The sequence below is a fragment of the Mytilus edulis genome, chromosome 3 (assembly GCF_963676685.1).
Source record: "Mytilus edulis chromosome 3, xbMytEdul2.2, whole genome shotgun sequence".
Lineage (NCBI taxonomy): Eukaryota > Metazoa > Mollusca > Bivalvia > Mytilida > Mytilidae > Mytilus > Mytilus edulis.
In genome coordinates, this window is record NC_092346.1 from 6,331,277 (window position 1) to 6,349,354 (window position 18,078).

The following is an 18,078-nucleotide window of genomic DNA, read 5'->3' on the forward strand; positions in this document are numbered from 1 at the left end:
TGATCCTGAATATATTAATAGCAGCACAAACAAAATTTCTAGTATGTATAGTGGAAGGTTTATAGCATTCTGCATGTCCCCTTGCTGGTGTTAAGAGAATCATTAGGAATCGGGGTAATTCAAGGTGATTTCACTCTGATAAACGGCTTTGTTGTAAAATAGTTTTATTTTGGCATTACTTTTGGAGTCGCAACAATAATTTGCTCATAAAAAAAAGGTTTATAGTATCTGTTTTATGTTTTGTTTTTACTATGGGTTTCTCTTATTATGTGAATACTCTTATTATGTGAATAGTAACATTCTTTTAGATTTATACAAATACTGAAAGATGTAATGACAAAATAAGAGGGCTTTTAAATATTCTTCTATTTTGTGCAGACTGTTAAAGACCCAATCCAAAGTAAAAGAGCTAACAAGAGAATTACGGAACAAAGAAGATGAGGTTGACGAGAGCAAGAGGAAACTGGATAGTATGAAGAACGAACGAAGAAGAATTGAGAAATCCATGTCTGAGGTAATATTAATTCTGAACAAAAGATAATATTCAAAGCAAATGTACATAATGATCCTAATTGAATTGTTAAGTCTTGTGTGATATATCTTTCAGTACTTAAACATTGATTTTCTTAGTATTAAAGATACGTACGTGCCTTGCGTGTGCAACATGTAGTAGTTTATAATCTTCTCTGCAACTTTTTAATTTAGTCATGTATATATTTTGGCAGGTTCTCCAGAACAAGTTTCCACATATTTCATCATCTCTGTTGGAACTTATACACATCTTGTTTACATTTTGGTCCATATTAAGTTATAAAATATGCCATCATGTGACTGTCCATATTTAAGACCATATATTGTTCTCAGTATACACTACTATTAAGATGGATATTCTTAATTCCACCTGCCTACAGAGAACAGACATCTATCCACTCAAATTTAACCTAAAGTTTGACAAAAAGAAGGTTACCTACATGTGGATTGGTTGCTACATGTATGTGTCCATAGTTTTGATAAATTGTGTTGTTGGCTTTCTGACTTGTTTGTATTTACATAATCTTTTATCATTTAGCGTAAAAATGAAAAAAATACTGTATATATCTTTGTATTTTTTTACAGTTACAAAACCATTTAGAAGAGTTTAAATCAGAATCTAGTAAAGAAAAGAAGTTACGAGAGAGAGCAGAACAGTACACTAGAGAATTAGAACAAGAAATAGAGGGTATTAAAAGGAAAAACTTGGGGAGGGCATCTAATCCGGCAAATATAGAATTAACACAAGAAGTCTCAAGGTAAACTATAGGTTATAGATGCGATTAGTTGTATTCCTGCTGACTGAAGCAGGGGTGTATTATAGTAATTGTCTTTTTATTCATAGAATCTGAAACTCCTCATAATCCAAGGACAGGATTTCTTTGATGAATCTTTGAGCAAAATTTTATTATTGTATACATTTATGATAAAGCAATGTGCAACTATTTAATTATTGATCAAATTGAATTTTGGAGTTTCCTCATAGCAATTAAAAATCATGAATATTGCTATATCTGCAAAAGGGGAAAGGTGATGAAATGAATTTGTGACCTCTGCTTATACTTTTTTCTAGTTTTAGTTTTGAATGGAGGATCAGTAATGAATTTTATGTCTGCCATGTGTTTCTAGTTGGGGGTAGGGTTTAAATGTTATTATTTATGACATGATTTTCCCTACATTTATTTTTGGATTATCCATCATAAGTTCAGTTTGACAATTTGCTTGTTTCTTAATCCTATTTGCCACAATGTAAATTTATAGTTTATGTATCATGTGTGATCCTTGAATTTGTTTTTCAGATTAAAAAGCCAGTTAGAGAAGACCAAAGTTGAAAAGGAAGAGAAAGTTTCTAGAGTGACCAGCAAATATCAGTCAGAAATAAGTGATTTAAAATTTTCATTAAGTGAACATGAACATAAGGATAAAGAATTAAGGAAAGAAATATTGACGTTAAAAGACAAATTAAAAAATAATGTGTCCGAGGATGAGGTTGCTAGTAGAATTCAAAGGTTAAAATTACAATTAGAACATTCAGAGAGACAGCATGCGTTGATAGGAGAGGAAAATGATAGATTAAAAGATGAAATCTCATCAGTAAGTATATTACTTCTAGTGGGATAACCAGTTTGTTGGTTATTTTGAGGCATGCGTCTTAAAATCGCTTGTAGGTTTAATCCTAGGAAAGTTAACAAAATAAATTGTGGTTGCTACTTTTGTTCTTAGCTTGTAAACCAATTTATTATGCCCCACCTACGATAGTAGAGGGGCATTATGTTTTCTGGTCTGTGGCTCCGTTCTTCTGTGCGTCCGTCCGTTCAGGTTAAAGTTTTTGGTCAAGGTAGTTTTTGATGAAGCTGAAGTCCAATCAACTTGAAATTTAGTAGACTTGTTGCTTATGATGTGATCTTTCTAATTTTAAAGCCAAATTAGACTTTTGACCCCAATTTCACGGCCCACTGAACATAGAAAATGAAAGTGGGAGTTTCAGGTTAAAGTTTTTGGTCAAGGTAGTTTTTGGTGAAGCTGAAGTCCAATCAACTTGAAACTTATTAAACTTGTTGCTTATGATATAATCTTTTTAATTTTGAAGCCAAATTAGACTTTTGACCCCAATTGCACGGTCCACTAAACATAGAAAATGAAAGTGGGAGTTTCAGGTTAAAGTTTTTGGTCAAGGTAGTTTTTGATAAAATTGAAGTCCAATCAACTTGAAACTTAGTACATATGTTCCCTATAGTATAATCTTTCTAATTTTAATACCAAATTAGATTATTACCCAATTTCACGGTCCATGGAACATGGAAAAGGATAGTGCGAGTGGGGCATCCTTGTACTTTGGACACATTCTTGTTTTGCTGATAATTTTACATGTTTATCCCATTCTAGCAGATTTTGTGGCATATTCTATTGTTTTGGTATTTATATATGAGAAGATTAAAGTTTGATATATTTGCAACAATTCATGTTTGAGCTTCTAGTAAAAGTGGTGCATGATATATCAATTAGGGGTAAGAGGAAAGACTCATAAGATAAGAATTCGGAAAAATTGTATCTGAGTTTTACACAAAAACTAATCAATGAGTCAAATGATGTATACAAGGAAGCAGAAATTTTGTTGCACCTTATGTATAGATTTAAAAAAAAAAATGAGATACTTCACATTTTTCAGAATTTCCAAATTCTGTAAATTACTGGTCTTAATATTCCCATAGAAAATAACATCACAATAGTTTTTAAATTTACAGTATTTTGAAATAAAAAAACTGAATTGCAAGAATTATTGATTATATTTTGATTTTGATTTTGATAAATATTGTTTTATTACAGCAAGAGAATGCTTTGAGAGCTATGAACAAGGAAAAGATGCAGTTAGAACAAGAAATGAGAGACATTTATGATAAACGAGAATCTGTGGCTCAATGGGAGGCGCAAATCTCAGAAATCATCAAATGGTAATTAGTATTTATACTGTAGCACAAAAAACATTTATAATATTAGTCTTCTCCATAGTAGAATTTGACTAAATTTTCTTATTATTTTGATTTAAACATTAGAGAGTTTTAAGAATAGAGAAGGCTAATAGTAACGATTATTTTATAAACAAAAATCACTGAACAGATTTAACATAGAGGAAGTACATGTTCATAGATATAAAAAGATGTGGTATGAGTGCCAATGAGACAACTTTCCATCAGAGTTATAATTTGCAAAACTAAACCATTATAGGTCAAAGTACGGTCTTCAACACGGAGCCTTGGCTCACAACTAACAGCAAGCTATACAGGGCCCAAAGAAAATAACTAGTGTAAAACTATTTAAATGGAGAAACCAACCATCTAATCTAATGGTCTAAAACGAGAAACGTTTATGAACCACATAAAAAAATGACGACCATTGAACATCAGTTTCCAAATCATGTATATAATTAGATTAGTAATTAGAAAGTTTAACATTAAATGTATCAGAGAGTTGATTTGGCAGGGTTTTTTGTGAACTCTTTTTGTGGTCACAATAAGTTTTGAATTGACCTTATGAATTGATGATTTTGTAGGGTGAGTGATGAGAAGGATGCCAGAGGTTATCTCCAGGCTTTGGCTACTAAAATGACAGAGGAATTGGAGAACCTTAAAGTCATGGGAGTTTCTGATGATTCTGTAAGTTTACATTCTAATGCAACATTTATTAATGGTTTAATGACACTAATAATTTGGGCCCCTTTAGATATACAGAAACCTTAAAAGACCCATAGAAGTAAATTAAAAAAAAAATTTCTGAAAGTTTTAGTCACTTTAATGGAATGACATCTACCCTAAAAGACAAAACATACATACTGAACATAACATAGCTAAGAAATGCCTTTACTTAAAAAACAAAAAGGAATAGAGAAACCTAAAACTTGGACACAAAAAATTTGGAAGTAAAAAAGGTGCTCTTGAATGGAACGCCAATTCTGCTTTACCTGTCATGTGCTCAGTTGTCCAATTTAGCTATGTAAAAATAAAATAAATCAATAAAAAAAACAGTAGATGTTAAAAACAGTAGATGTTAAAACCTGTAGGATTAATTATTATTATTATTTATTAAAAATTTCTTATTTTCTAACTATTTATATTATATAGAATCGGCAGAGATGGAGAAACCGTAGATCTCAGAGACTTGACAAGATGGAGCTACTTACACTACAGTCTAGTCTACAAAGTGAAATCCAGGCAAAACAACAGATAGCTGATGAATTATCAAAGTTAAAATCATCTGTTGTTAGTTTTGAAAAGTAAGCCAAAATATGGAGTTCTTAATTTCTTAGTTTAAACATATTTATTTATAGTGGATTGGGAAACAAGTTTTGCAACTTATATTAATCCCTTTCAACTTTGTGAGTGTGAGTGCTGCCTTTTAAGTGGAAAGGGATTAATATAAGTTGTCCTAATTTCTTGAAGAAATTCTTAGTTAGGAACAAACTTCTACAATGGTTTCCATGCTAGTTAATGCAGGATTTTTCTTAACACATGGATCTAGGTATAAAGGAAAATTTACGATATTTTTAATAAAGTTTGAACATTTGAACATAAACATTGATAAAAGATAAGTATTTACACACTTAAAATAAACATTATATTTTAGTGTGATGCATATAATGGTGAGCAGATAAAACTGTAATTAAATTTTGTAGGAAAAACCATGAACAAGACACAATTATAGAAAAATTATCCAAAGAAGTAGAAGAACTTAGGAAAGAGAAGGAGACATTATTAGAGAAACAAGATATTGCAGATTGTAAGATATATTTAATCATCTCATTTATTAATTTTACATTGAGTGCTCATGAGGGCATGTCATAAAACTATAATAAATATTTCTTTTGCAATATTTCAAAAGGAATGAAATCTTTGCAGTTATACAGGTCCATTTTCATTAGTTTAGTTAGGAATATCATGTTTGCTTGTTTTACTATGCTTTTCTATCATGAATGCATGTTCAACACTGAATTGAAAGAATTCAAAGAAATTTGAATCTCAAGAATCACATGTCATAAATTATATGTAAATGGAACATATGATGTGTAGATATGAATAGTCCAAGAGCTTTTGACCACATACCTTAAGTAGAAATATTAAAACTGTTTGAAAAAAAGATTTCAAGAAGTTGCTTAATAGGCCATAGTTTAGTTAAGACCTTTAATTTAGAGCTTGTATACTTAAATCTTTTAAAGTAGAACTTGATACACCCAGCATTTATAAAATCTTACAAGTGAATTCCTTTAGTTCTAGGCTATTTTATTCTTTTCCCACATGATTTTGAAACTTTTTGACTATCAACATTTGTTTGACTTAAATTCTGAGTAATTCAATGCCTCAATATCAGTTATGAAGTGATGTCCCCCACTCATCTTACAAACAAACTTTAAAGGCTACTCTTCCAAACACAAGATTTTTCAGAGCACCTTCAGAAAGAACATTATAATGTTTTATAAATTATAAAATTCATCTACACCTACATTTAAATTGCAAATGATTAACATTAGAAAATTTTAATTTCATCTGTGCTTGAATTTTTTCAAAGTATATTTAAATTGAAGCTCTTGGTATGCGCAGGCAGTAATAAAACTATGGTAAATCCTCTAAAATTTGTCAGGCAAATGTTTAGTCCTCTATTTGATTTCAGCAAGTGGAAATACAGGTAAGAAGGCTCTATATGCAGTTAAAATACACCTAAGTTGCTTAATATTTATAAACCCAATTTATCTTGCTTTTAACTTGACCATCCGGCTTAGCTTACGGCCAGTCCTGCAATGTATATCTGCATTCTAATAGATCTAAAACCTCATATGATACATATTTTTCATGGTTCAATGTAAACTCAAGTAAATCTTTAAGGTTTATTCCATTAAAATGGACGTGAGAGGATGGGAAAGAAATCTTAAATCATGTTTGCATGGAGTAGTTTATTTTGCATTCAACAAAGGGACATAACCCATGTCAAAAACTCTACCCTCTCACCTCTGTTTTAATGAAATAGTCTGTAACACTCTTTCTACAACTTGCTAGGTATAGTTAGCTAGGATATATCTGGCAGTTGTTACTATACATTAAATACATTGTATATATACATTAACATCAATTATATTGTAGCTAGACGTCTCTGTATTCTAAACAGCAATTGTGTTTCACTGTATAATTTTAAACCCTTTGCTGAAATTATAAATACATTGCAGCCATGAACATTCAAAATATTTCTCTACCGTTTTAGAAAAACCTTGAATCCCTATTGCTAGGAGTCATATATTTTGAATAATATTAGCATATATTTATATATTATATATATTATGTTGGCTTATTTTCTTTGCAAAGGGGTAGGTTTAGTAATTGCTATTTTCAGTCCTAGATAAGTTCATTATTTTAAGTTGATGCATATATGAGTGAGAAAGTCAGAACAAAATGATTTTTGTCAAGTTTTTCCACAAAGATTCCCAATTGCATTCTATTATAAAAAGATATTTTTCGTTTGGATTTCAATCACAATAAGACCTAGGAATAGTGGGCAGACAGGCTTTGACAAACTAAATATTAAAGTCAGGTATTACATTTGCTATTATATAAATGGTGTACGAAAAAATCAGCTCTATATACATGTTTCTGGTCACAAAAAACATTTTGCATGTTTTCATTGAATTTGGTAGAAAGTTGTGATGCATGTTAATAATGGTGTCCTAAAACGAACCCTTTAAGGTCATTGTGAAAATTAGTTACGATATTAATTAGGCCTCATCAAAGATACACCTTTGCAGGGCTTTCAATAGTTGACAGGATTTGAACAGGCTAAACACAAGGTTTTGCCAATATTCTTATAATGAAGAATAAAACACACAATGAAACTGTTACAATTCACTAGGTGCTTGTTTTAAATAAAATCCTTGAGTTGGAATAAGGATGCCCAACTGTTTTGTTCCTCAGCATATTTCTTTGTATATATTAATATAACAGCCTTGCATAAGTGTATATGAATTCCCAGTTTATTTTTAAACCTGTACCTCTTCACAATTAACACTGTCAGTCACATTAAAAATTGTCTGCCTGTCGTAGGGCCAATAATACAATACCTCTTCACAATTAACACTGTCAGTCACATTAAAAATTGTCTGCCTGTCGTAGGGCCAATAATACAATAATGCTTATGTTATGGGTTTGAATGGCAATGACAACATATTACAACTTTATTGATGAAGAAACTATGTTACTTTATTTTCTATGTGTTATGCATCCAAGTACAAAATAAATTCTGCTTAAAAAGTAATAATGTTGATCAGCAGGTATTGTTTAATTGTTGCCTTTAAACATGTTAAAACTGGATTTTGTCATATCAATGCTTATAGTTTCTTTGGTGAATGATGGTTCCTACTGGCAAGACATGTTGAAGCAATATATAGATAGACCATTTTCAATTTGATAAGATGATATAATAAAGTTAAAATGTCTCACATAGTTTATTTAAGATGCTAGTACAGGATAAACGATAGTAACATACTTGGTTTGCAAGTTGTATCTTTTAAAGATGTCAGAATTGAATTGTTCAGTCAACTCTTGTAAGTTCTTGAATGTCATTTGTATGCCTTACTTTTAAAGAATCTATGCTCTACCTATCTACATGGTTTCTAAAAGACCAGAATGAAGTACTAATATATCACACTACTTTGATGATATTTGGATGTCTAGGCCAAATCTCGAGAAAGCATAAAATAAGCATAGTTTGGCCAAAAGTCAATGTATGCATAATTAATTTGACAGCTAACAACTAGAGCACTACATAGGGATTACTTCTGCCATCTTGTGTTGTTGTCAATGACTCACTTTGTGAAACTACAACTCATTGAAAATAGATTTACAGAATTCAACCAGACCTACACATGAAGTTGTGAACATGTGCTTTTTAAAAAGACCAAACTGTAGAAAACAAATGTAACATATAATGTGTGAAGCAAAGTTACCTGAATTGGTCTGTTTCACACGACTGTAGACACCTCTATATGAGTGAAAAAAGAATTGACTTCCTGTAAGAAAATTGCTTAACAAGTCATTGGTCTCTGCTGTAGGAAATTCGGTTTGATTCGTTAGAATGGATAGTGGTGTAAGATTATTGAATTATGATTTCTTTTTCCACTATTTAGGGGAAAGATCAAGAGAGCAGACATTGATGAGCTTCATCAAGGGACAGTTTTCTTTGTTAAATGATGTGAGTAAACTGCTAATATATCCTTTATGTTTGACCATAATGTGTGAGAAGTTTCCAAATAACGCATTACTGTTATGCAAGAGCTGCAAGAATTATATGGGGATTAGAGTTAATTTTCTAAAGCTTGTTGATTTGCTATCTTTGTATAAATGTGTGCTCAAGCATTGTAATTAAGATTGACATCTGCCATCAATAAATAGGGTAAAATGTATACAAACTGAAGCCTCGCCTATCTATTGATTGCAGATGTGAATCTTAATTACAATGTGTGAGCTTACAATTATATTATTTTTTTATCAACTTTGTTGTTTAAGTTTATTTTCAGTCATAACAAAATGTTTATTGCTATTTCAGTCAGACAATGAAAGTGCAGTTGAGGATGATAGTATGAGTGAAGATGGCCTGTCACATGGAGACTCCCGTACAAACTCACGGTCAGACCTTCACATGGGGGCGCCACCAGATACTCCTGATGTTACACACCAATCTAGTCCAATAATACAACCAGAACATGTGTATGATCAACCATGGGGTGCTTCTAAAACAGGCTCAATGCCACAACCTAAAACTCATAAATTTGTCATGAAAAACTTCTACACACCATCCAAATGTAACTTGTGTACCTCATTAATGGTGGGAATACAGAGACAAGGAACCACATGTTCAGGTCAGTACAAACAGGTTAATAAACAAGGGCTGTATCTTGTAAACATGCATGGTACCAAGAAATGGGCTTCTGAAAATGAAGTACAGATCCATAAAAATAATTGTAATATTTATCATACAGTTTTAAAAGAAATACTGAAAGGATTTCTTGCATGTTTGAATTGAAAGGTTCTTGAAAAAACAAATGAAAAATATGAAGAACTTGTCCATAGAAGCAATTGTAATATTTATCACAGTTTTAATAGTAAATTAGCCTGGATACCATGCATGTTTAAATTGAAAGGTCCTTGAAAACCAAATGTGTGTAGATAACTGACAGATTGTTTAACAACCTTTCACTTGTTAATAAATTTAAGATTAACGAAGTCATGATGTTTGTTTTAATGTCACATGATGATGTTTGTGTCACAGAATAACAATTTTTATTTCAGAGTGTGCTTACTGCTGTCATGTACATTGTATGGAGAAAGCTCCGTCAGTTTGTCCCGTACCTGCAGAGCAAAGTAAGAACATTATATCACGTTATTATTACGCCAAAATACAAGTTTGACGTAGCTAGATATTTAACCTAAATTCATGGATCATTGATCAGAAATTTTATACTTATGTTTGTTTTCAGTAACACTTACGCCAAATGAAGAGGTTCATGTATCCTAATAATTAACTTTAAATCATAAGTCACCTATATTTAGTACAAGAGCATAAGATAGCTGTGTCAGTCTTAAATTTGTTACATGACCTTGCTCAAATTTTCATAATTCATTAAGTTAAGGGAAAGGCCTCAAACATTTTTGGGTTTAAAAATTATAATATCCAATTCCTGTGTGGCTGTGATTTGCAAACAAAAACCTATAAAATTTGCTTGTTTGCTGAAGTAGCTAGAAGAGCTGTGTCTGCTTGGGTTTATAAAGCACTCCATATATATGATTCATTCAATTTTGAAAAAATGCACAATTAAAAACAAGGTTCTTTTTAAATGTTATTGAATTATATCTTTGTTTAGTTTGTCCAGTTTTTTCTATGCAATGTTTTATCATCTTAATGTGATACCATATACCTTCAAATACTATACAAAAAGACCAAATATTGCACTATACATTTACTAACAATATACATATATTTTATTGAAAAATCCTTTCGGGATATCATTTTATACACAACGATAAGATAACTCTTATTTCAGGATTCAAGTTCATAGGTATTTACATAGAACATAATGCTAGATGATATATAATATATAAGTCAATCGATATATGAAAAAATTGGGAAAAAATGCAAGTTGTATTATAAGTCCATGCTATTCAAGGAAAAAATATATACATGATATATGTGTGAGGGATGGTGGAAGGCATTCTCTGTAGAGTATTGAGGTTCAGAGCAACTTTACAAACAAAAATATAATCAATTTCTCATTAATATTACATTATTATGCATGGTTAGTCTTTAAGAAATGGTTTTCAATGCCCTGCCCTTCTTGGTTTTTTTTATTATTATTATTCATTGTTTTATTCGTCAATTTCCTAGATTTTAAACTTTGTTTGAAGTATATATATTTGTGTGAAATTCTGTCATAAACAAATATAATTCTGTGAATATCTTTTGATTCAGTTTTTGTGGATTATGTGGTTAAAAAATATTATCAAATGGAAAAGACATATTAGATACATATGGGTACTTTGATTGAAATGTTGTAAATGTATATTTTGATTAATGACATCCTAATTTTTCATGAAATCACAAAAACTGATCCATTTAATCTTAGTTCTACTAGTTCTGAATTTATATGCATATGGGATGTTCCATTATAACATACACAAAATCCAAAGAAGGTAACTTGAATTTGTAACTACTTGGTAAAGGGGGGAGGGGGGTATATATTGGTAACGCTTAACATGTATGCAGTTCTTTATAATAAATTATATGGACCCTTTTTTGGGCGTACCATGTATGAGTTGATGGAACAGTCCTAAGGGGTTATGTTAATATATTTAAGAAAGGCTATGTTATATGTTGCATGAATTATGATCCCCTAAAATTGAACTATGAAATTACATGCATAGTTAAAAAGAATAATTGATAACAACTCTTTGATGTAATTTCATCTGATGCCATGATATAGTCTTTTAATGTTGAACTGGTGTCAAGCAAACCCAAATCAGTCAATTTTATTTCATCTCTGGCTGCAACTGATTCATTGAAGATTTATACATATTTTACAGCATTTGAACCAAAATCATATATCTTATTCATGTTATTGTCAGGTTTCATAGTAGCAAAATGAATAATGGAAAAACTTACTAACTTCTCTTATTTTTACCAGTTTACAAGTTTGTTACTAAAACACTCAGGCACACATTGTGTGTAACAAGAGCAACATAATATAGTATACAAAATAATAAATTGGTCAATATATATATGACAAAGAAAAAAATCACTGTGTGTGAAAAAGAGGTTTTCAGTTATTTAAGACGCTTTAATATAATTCAGACAGAATTCTCTCCCTTATGGTCTTTGTGGATAATGGAAGACTTTTGTCTCACTCAGGGTAACTTTTAAAGTAAGATTATTGAGTTATACATGTGTATAACATATGTTCCCCTTACAGCTATTTTCCTAATGCATGTAGTTTAAAGGTTTGGTTGGCTTGCTTGCTTTGTTTGTATAAATGTTTGCTCAAGCATCCAATAGATTTATAAAAGCTGAAGCACCACCTATCAATTGATTGTGATGGTTAAACTTACATTAAATGCTTGAGCAAAGAGTAATATAAACAAAGTAAGCAAGCCAACTAAAACCTTAAACTACATGCATTAGGAAAATAGCAGTAATTGTTGTAGTATTCCATGACCTATAACTACTTTTGGTAATGGTGATTAACTGTATAATTGTAGATAAAAGGCCAGTTGGTATAGATATTAACCGGGGTATAGGTACAGCATATGAAGGTTATGTTAGGGTGAGTTCTATAAGTAGGTTAGAAGTGTAATCATTCTTTTATTCCAATTATGTTTTTCTTAAAGTAACATCTCAGAAAACTAATTGCGGAAAAAATTGCGACATTTTATGAATTCAAAAATTGAAACGGGATATATTTGCATAAATATTTTTGCAATGTTTTTATTATTTTAGATATGATTTAAAAAAATATAAAAATATAAACAGGAATTTTCTATTTTGAAAAAAATATTTTACACTGCATCTCTTTAAATCACACTAATTTATCCTGCATCTTTGTCCATCTTTCAATGATGAATACCTATAAAATAATTCTGAATTTACAGGTAAATAAAATCTTAGTTTTCTGCTTTGTAGGTGCCAAGATTAGGAGGAATTAAAAAAGGATGGATCCGGCAGTTTGTAGTCGTCTGTGATTTTAAATTATTTTTATATGATACTCTGCCAGATAAGAACCAGCCTACAAATGTTGTTCAACAAGTTTTAGATATGAGGTAATGTTTAAAGCATCAATTGATACAAGTTCACAAAAGGTGAAATTGAAATTTTCAAAGCTTTTCATGTAAATTTAATTTTTGTTTAAATTTAATTTGAATATCTGCTAGTAGAATTGTAGATTAGAATAATTTGAATAAACGTAAGATATAACATCCAAATTCAGAAATATTTATTGTTTCTTTCAGAGATGAAGAATTTTCTGTTAGTGCTGTTTTACCCTCAGATGTGATACATGCCAATAAAAAGGATATCCCTTGCATTCTTAGGGTAAGCTTAGATACATGCGAATGAAAAGGATATCTCTTGCATTCTTAGGGTAAGCTTAGATACATGCTAATAAAAAGGATATCCCTTGCATTCTTAGGGTAAGCTTAGATACATGCTAATAAAAAGGATATCCCTTGCATTCTTAGGGTAAGCTTAGATACATGCCAATAGAAAGGATATCTCTTGCATTCTTAGGTTAAGCAAGATATATGCCAATAAAACGGATATTCCTTGTATTCTTAAGGTAAGCTAAAAGACAGCCAATAAAAAGGATATTCCTTGCATTCTTAGGGTAAGCAAGATACATGCCAATAAAAAGGATATTCCTTGTATCCTTAGGGTAAGCTAAGATACATACTCTTAAAATGAATTTATTAATTTTTCTGTTGAATAGAGTTAACATAATTGAAGAGGGTACAAGTAGTGATCGATAGCTCCATTGCTTTGTTTTAACATGTTATTGTGAATTTTAATGTAAAGTGAAGAAAATATTTTGTTTTTGTCTTTGCCATGTAACTTCTGTCCTTAAAGGACCATAGCATGTAAACATGGATAATATCATGTCCATATGTCTCTTGAGTGTAGATTTAGTTTCAGTTCATTATAAATGACTATTTGTAGGTTACAACATCAGAAATGAATCCTCCAGGAAGTAAATACCAAGTATTAATGTTAGCTGAAAGTGAGCAGGAGAGACACCGATGGGTCGGAGCTCTGAATGAGTTACACAAGCTTCTACGCAAGAATAAGCTCCCATACAAATCTGTAAGTGTTATTGTCATTTTGATCAGTTGGAGCTATGAATAAATTTTAAAATAAACTTTCAAACAATTTATAAATTTTTAAGTGAGATTGATTATTTTAGCTGTAAAAGAGTTTTGCAGACCATCTAAATAACTTTGATTTTTTATGTGATCTGCATGACTAGCACAAACATTCGTTGGGGAATAAGATCCTAAAAATATCCAAGTTTGAATGTCGTTGAGCATAGTACGGGCTATTACAATTAAAAGTGTTTGACAGGAAGGTATTGACCTGGGTTGTGGTACATTTATGGTTGCATGTTTATTTTATGTATGTAAAATTGCAAAAAGATGTTGGTTGTAGATTTTGGAATTCCCTTCCTACTCTCACATCCAATTAAAGCAGCCATAAGATGTTAGGCTCATATAAATTATCAATATACATGATTTTCTTACTGAATTTAGATGTGGTCAATGTTATTTACACATTTAATTTGGCATTAGTTAAAAGTACTGGTCTTCCATTTATATAGGCAGAGATATTAAATTACAATCTCAAAATTACAAATTTGTACTGAAGGCAAAGATGTTTCAAGAATAAAATAGAAGCATTTTATTGATTGCTAATTATTCTCTTTTTTATTGCAGGCATTTCAGGCTCAGGAGGTATATGACAACTCACTGTCGTTAGTCAAAAGTACAAATTCTTGTACAATTTTAGGTAAGTTGTACCATGGAAATGTATATGTGTGTATGTATGCTCTGTATAAACTTCCTTTCATAGGAGCACCACCATGAGATATAATGAAAGGAGTTCATTCAATTGCATTTATTAGTTCTTTATGCAAAAATGTGAAGAAACCAGTGGCTATTGGTTAGCATATCAATAATGAAATAAAGAAACCACTATCTTTGGTGATAATGTTAATATGTAGTAAGAAAATAGCTAATGCACTTAACCTGAAGTAAACATTATCAACATTTCTTGAATACGTTTGCTCATGTTTGCTCAATGGCAAGAATTAGAATTTTCAAAATCATAATTATTTTACAAATATAAATATGATGTTACAGTTTGGTCTCAAAAAGAGGCAATTATATTAGATGAAATGTAATGGCATAGTTTTTTGTTTCAGAACAAAACAAATTGTTGATGGGAACAGACGAAGGTTTGTTTGTGGCACAGTTAAACAAAGATGGTAAATATATATGTTGATATAGTCCACTGTGATGTGTGTTTTATTTCTTGAAAAAAAAATTTAAAAAAATAGCAGTCTGACATAAGATGTTAAAAAAAATAAGGAGATGTGGTGTGATTGCCTATGAAACAACTATGCACAAGAATTGTCAATCCAAATTACATGTATCTCAAGTACAAATAATTTCTATAAAGTATTTTTCCTTGACTTAATACCAATTGGTGGTTTGATAAAGCTTTAGTAATGGTGACTGATATCGATAAACTCATTTATCTTTTACTCTACAAGAGTGTTCATTGCAGTATTGTAAATTATCACTATCATAAAACATGAGTTAATGTTTTTGTAGTGTTGATCAGGATCGGGGATAAGAATGAGAAGAAACCAGTATATCAAGTAGAATTAGTCCATGATGAACAGTTAGTAGTATATACTAGTGGTAAGTTTGACAGACTTTTATATTGTTATTTGTCTAGTGGTTACTATACTTTCAATGGACAAACACATTTGCTCAAATGCAAGTCCTAAGAGACTTGGATTTTAATGCAAGATCTGAAACCACAATCACCACATTTCAGGGATAAAAAACTGAGACATATAGAAAAAACAATGAACAGGTTACTCAACTAGGGACAGACTCATATCGTGTAACTATCAATACTCTATAGACAGTCTCCTTGTTATTGTTATCTGTCAGGGTGAAAGAATAAAAAGGACATAAAGGATGTTGGTTGCTGAAATTCATATTTCATTTTACCAGATGTGTTTTTGAAATGCAAATTTAAAAACAACAAAAAATAACCAAAAAAAATGGGAAAAATGTTAAATGCATAATTAATGAGGATGCAAAAAGGACTACAAAACATTGAAGATAAGTTGAGACAATAGTGCAGACCATTAAAACATAAATGGATCTTCATGTGATTGAATATGTTATTTATTAACTAACTCAAGTCACAGCTAGCTATTAGAATAGTATGTTATATTTATAATCGGATTTTGCTTTGTGTTGTTGAAATTATTGATTTAAATTTTTAAAATGATCTTTACAGGTAGACAACACCATGTAAAGATAATACATCAGTCCGTATTAGACGGACACGAAGGTGATCCAGTTAAAATTCCAGACACAAAAGGCTGTAGTGTGTTCTGTGTAGGATTTATACGTCAGACTCAAAACTCTTGTCTCTGTGTTGCTATTAAAAGAACTATACAAGTGTACGACCTTATATTAACCAGACAACGCTATCGAAAGGTCAAAGACATTCAAGTTCCGGGACATGTGCAGTTTCTAGAAATAATCAATGATAGACTTTGTGTAGGATATCCATCTTGTTTTGCTATTTATAGTGTACAAGGGGATGCTGCACCAATGGGTAGGTTTACTCTTTTATTAATTTGTTTAGGATTAAATCTTTTCTGTTAACATAAAAATAAGACTTTAGGTATAATTGCCAATGAGTCAACTATCCACCAAAATTTAAATTAAGTCGATTTTAGCAATTATAGCCAAGCGTACAGCCTTTAACACTAAGAAAAATCCATACTCTATAGTTAGCTATGAAAGTCCCCAACATGAAAAATATGAACCAATTCAATTGAGAAACTAACAGCCTAATTTAAAACTGGTGAAAAAACAAATATGACAGACAGGAACCAATGACAATCACCGAACTACATGTTGGGATTAGGGACAGACAATAATTTTTATGCCCCATTTATAATGCCCCATTTATGGGCATTTTGTTTTCTGGTCTGTGCGTGTGTCCATCTTTTTGTTTGTTTGTCCGTTCGTTCGTTCTTCTGTTCATCTGTCTGTCCTGCTCCATGTTAAAGCTTTTGGTCAAGTTAGTTTTTAATGAAGTTGAAGTCCAATCAACTTGAAACTAAGTACACATATTCTTTGTGATAGTATCTTTCTAATTTTAATGCCAAATTAGAGATTTTCACGCATTTTCACGGTCCACTGAACATAGAAAATGATAGTGTGGATGGGGCATCCATGTACTGGGGACACATTCTTGTTATATCCATATATGAAAATTATGATAATTCCAATGAACATATATTACCGGTATAAGTGGATAAAAACTAAACATAATTGTTTTCTTTAAATATAAATTGAAATCATTTCATTGATATGTGATTCTTATATAAGTTAAATTTTCACAATGATTTTAATTAATGATAACATTGCTACATATTTCTATTATAGCTTTACTGAACACAGAGGACCCTAGTCTACAATTTCTTGTCCAGATACAATTAGATGCACTGCTGGCAGTACAGGTGTCTGAATCAGAATATTTTCTAGTGTTTAATGGTAATTATGTATAGTGAAATGTCTAAATCTAAATTGAATGTAAAATAGGCAACAAATATATATATATATTTGGTTGAGGTTACCTAACCGACTCTTATTTTTTCATTGCTGACCCGGAACAATGAACAAAAGATATAATTCTAGGCATAAAAAAAATCCCAGTTGTTAACAAAATGGTGTTACTCCATTATCAAAATGTCTAGATGAAAAAGATATAAAAAAAAACACATTTTATTTTATATAATTTTTAAAAATTTCACGTAAAACAGTGTTTTAATGATTTTCTTTTACAAAAGAAAGTTTCTATGATATGTTGATGTTAACACAGTGTGTGTTGTGTATTTCAGTATTAGGTGTATATGTAGATAATAGTGGTAAGAGAAGTAGGACTCAAGAAATGATGTGGCCAGCTCCACCTTTGGCATTTGGTAAGTTAACATTTCATATTTCAAAATACAACAATATAATGTTAATGGAAATAGATTAAGTGCAAATAAAAAAATGACATATTCTATCTCTTTAATGTTAAATGAAAAATGAAAACAATTAAATAGAGATTTATACATGGCCTTTTCCATATCAGCCCGAGACGGAGTGGAGGACCCAGGCTGATATGGAAAAGGCCATGTATTAATCACTTTATCATATACTTCCGACACTAGTTTTATGT

At 30.8% G+C, this 18,078-nt stretch overlaps 1 protein-coding gene across 4 annotated transcripts in view; it reads left to right on the forward strand.

Annotated features, from left to right (window-relative positions):
* The window catches only part of LOC139514130 (serine/threonine-protein kinase MRCK alpha-like), a 54,938-nt gene that overhangs the window by 22,081 nt on the left and 14,779 nt on the right, over nt 1-18,078 (forward strand). For 3 of the 4 annotated variants that reach the window (XM_071302886.1, XM_071302885.1, XM_071302888.1), the window contains exons 15-35: nt 379-514; nt 1,117-1,289; nt 1,830-2,124; nt 3,358-3,482; nt 4,082-4,184; nt 4,650-4,801; nt 5,201-5,304; nt 6,193-6,207; nt 8,693-8,757; nt 9,112-9,424; nt 9,855-9,926; nt 12,315-12,379; nt 12,736-12,872; nt 13,062-13,143; nt 13,765-13,908; nt 14,535-14,607; nt 15,023-15,085; nt 15,435-15,524; nt 16,138-16,461; nt 17,301-17,408; nt 17,756-17,836. In XM_071302886.1, coding sequence (XP_071158987.1) covers nt 379-514; nt 1,117-1,289; nt 1,830-2,124; nt 3,358-3,482; nt 4,082-4,184; nt 4,650-4,801; nt 5,201-5,304; nt 6,193-6,207; nt 8,693-8,757; nt 9,112-9,424; nt 9,855-9,926; nt 12,315-12,379; nt 12,736-12,872; nt 13,062-13,143; nt 13,765-13,908; nt 14,535-14,607; nt 15,023-15,085; nt 15,435-15,524; nt 16,138-16,461; nt 17,301-17,408; nt 17,756-17,836 — 2,720 coding nt within the window. The remainder of the gene's footprint in view (nt 1-378; nt 515-1,116; nt 1,290-1,829; nt 2,125-3,357; nt 3,483-4,081; nt 4,185-4,649; nt 4,802-5,200; nt 5,305-6,192; nt 6,208-8,692; nt 8,758-9,111; nt 9,425-9,854; nt 9,927-12,314; nt 12,380-12,735; nt 12,873-13,061; nt 13,144-13,764; nt 13,909-14,534; nt 14,608-15,022; nt 15,086-15,434; nt 15,525-16,137; nt 16,462-17,300; nt 17,409-17,755; nt 17,837-18,078) is intronic. The other variant, XM_071302887.1, reaches the window with a different exon arrangement.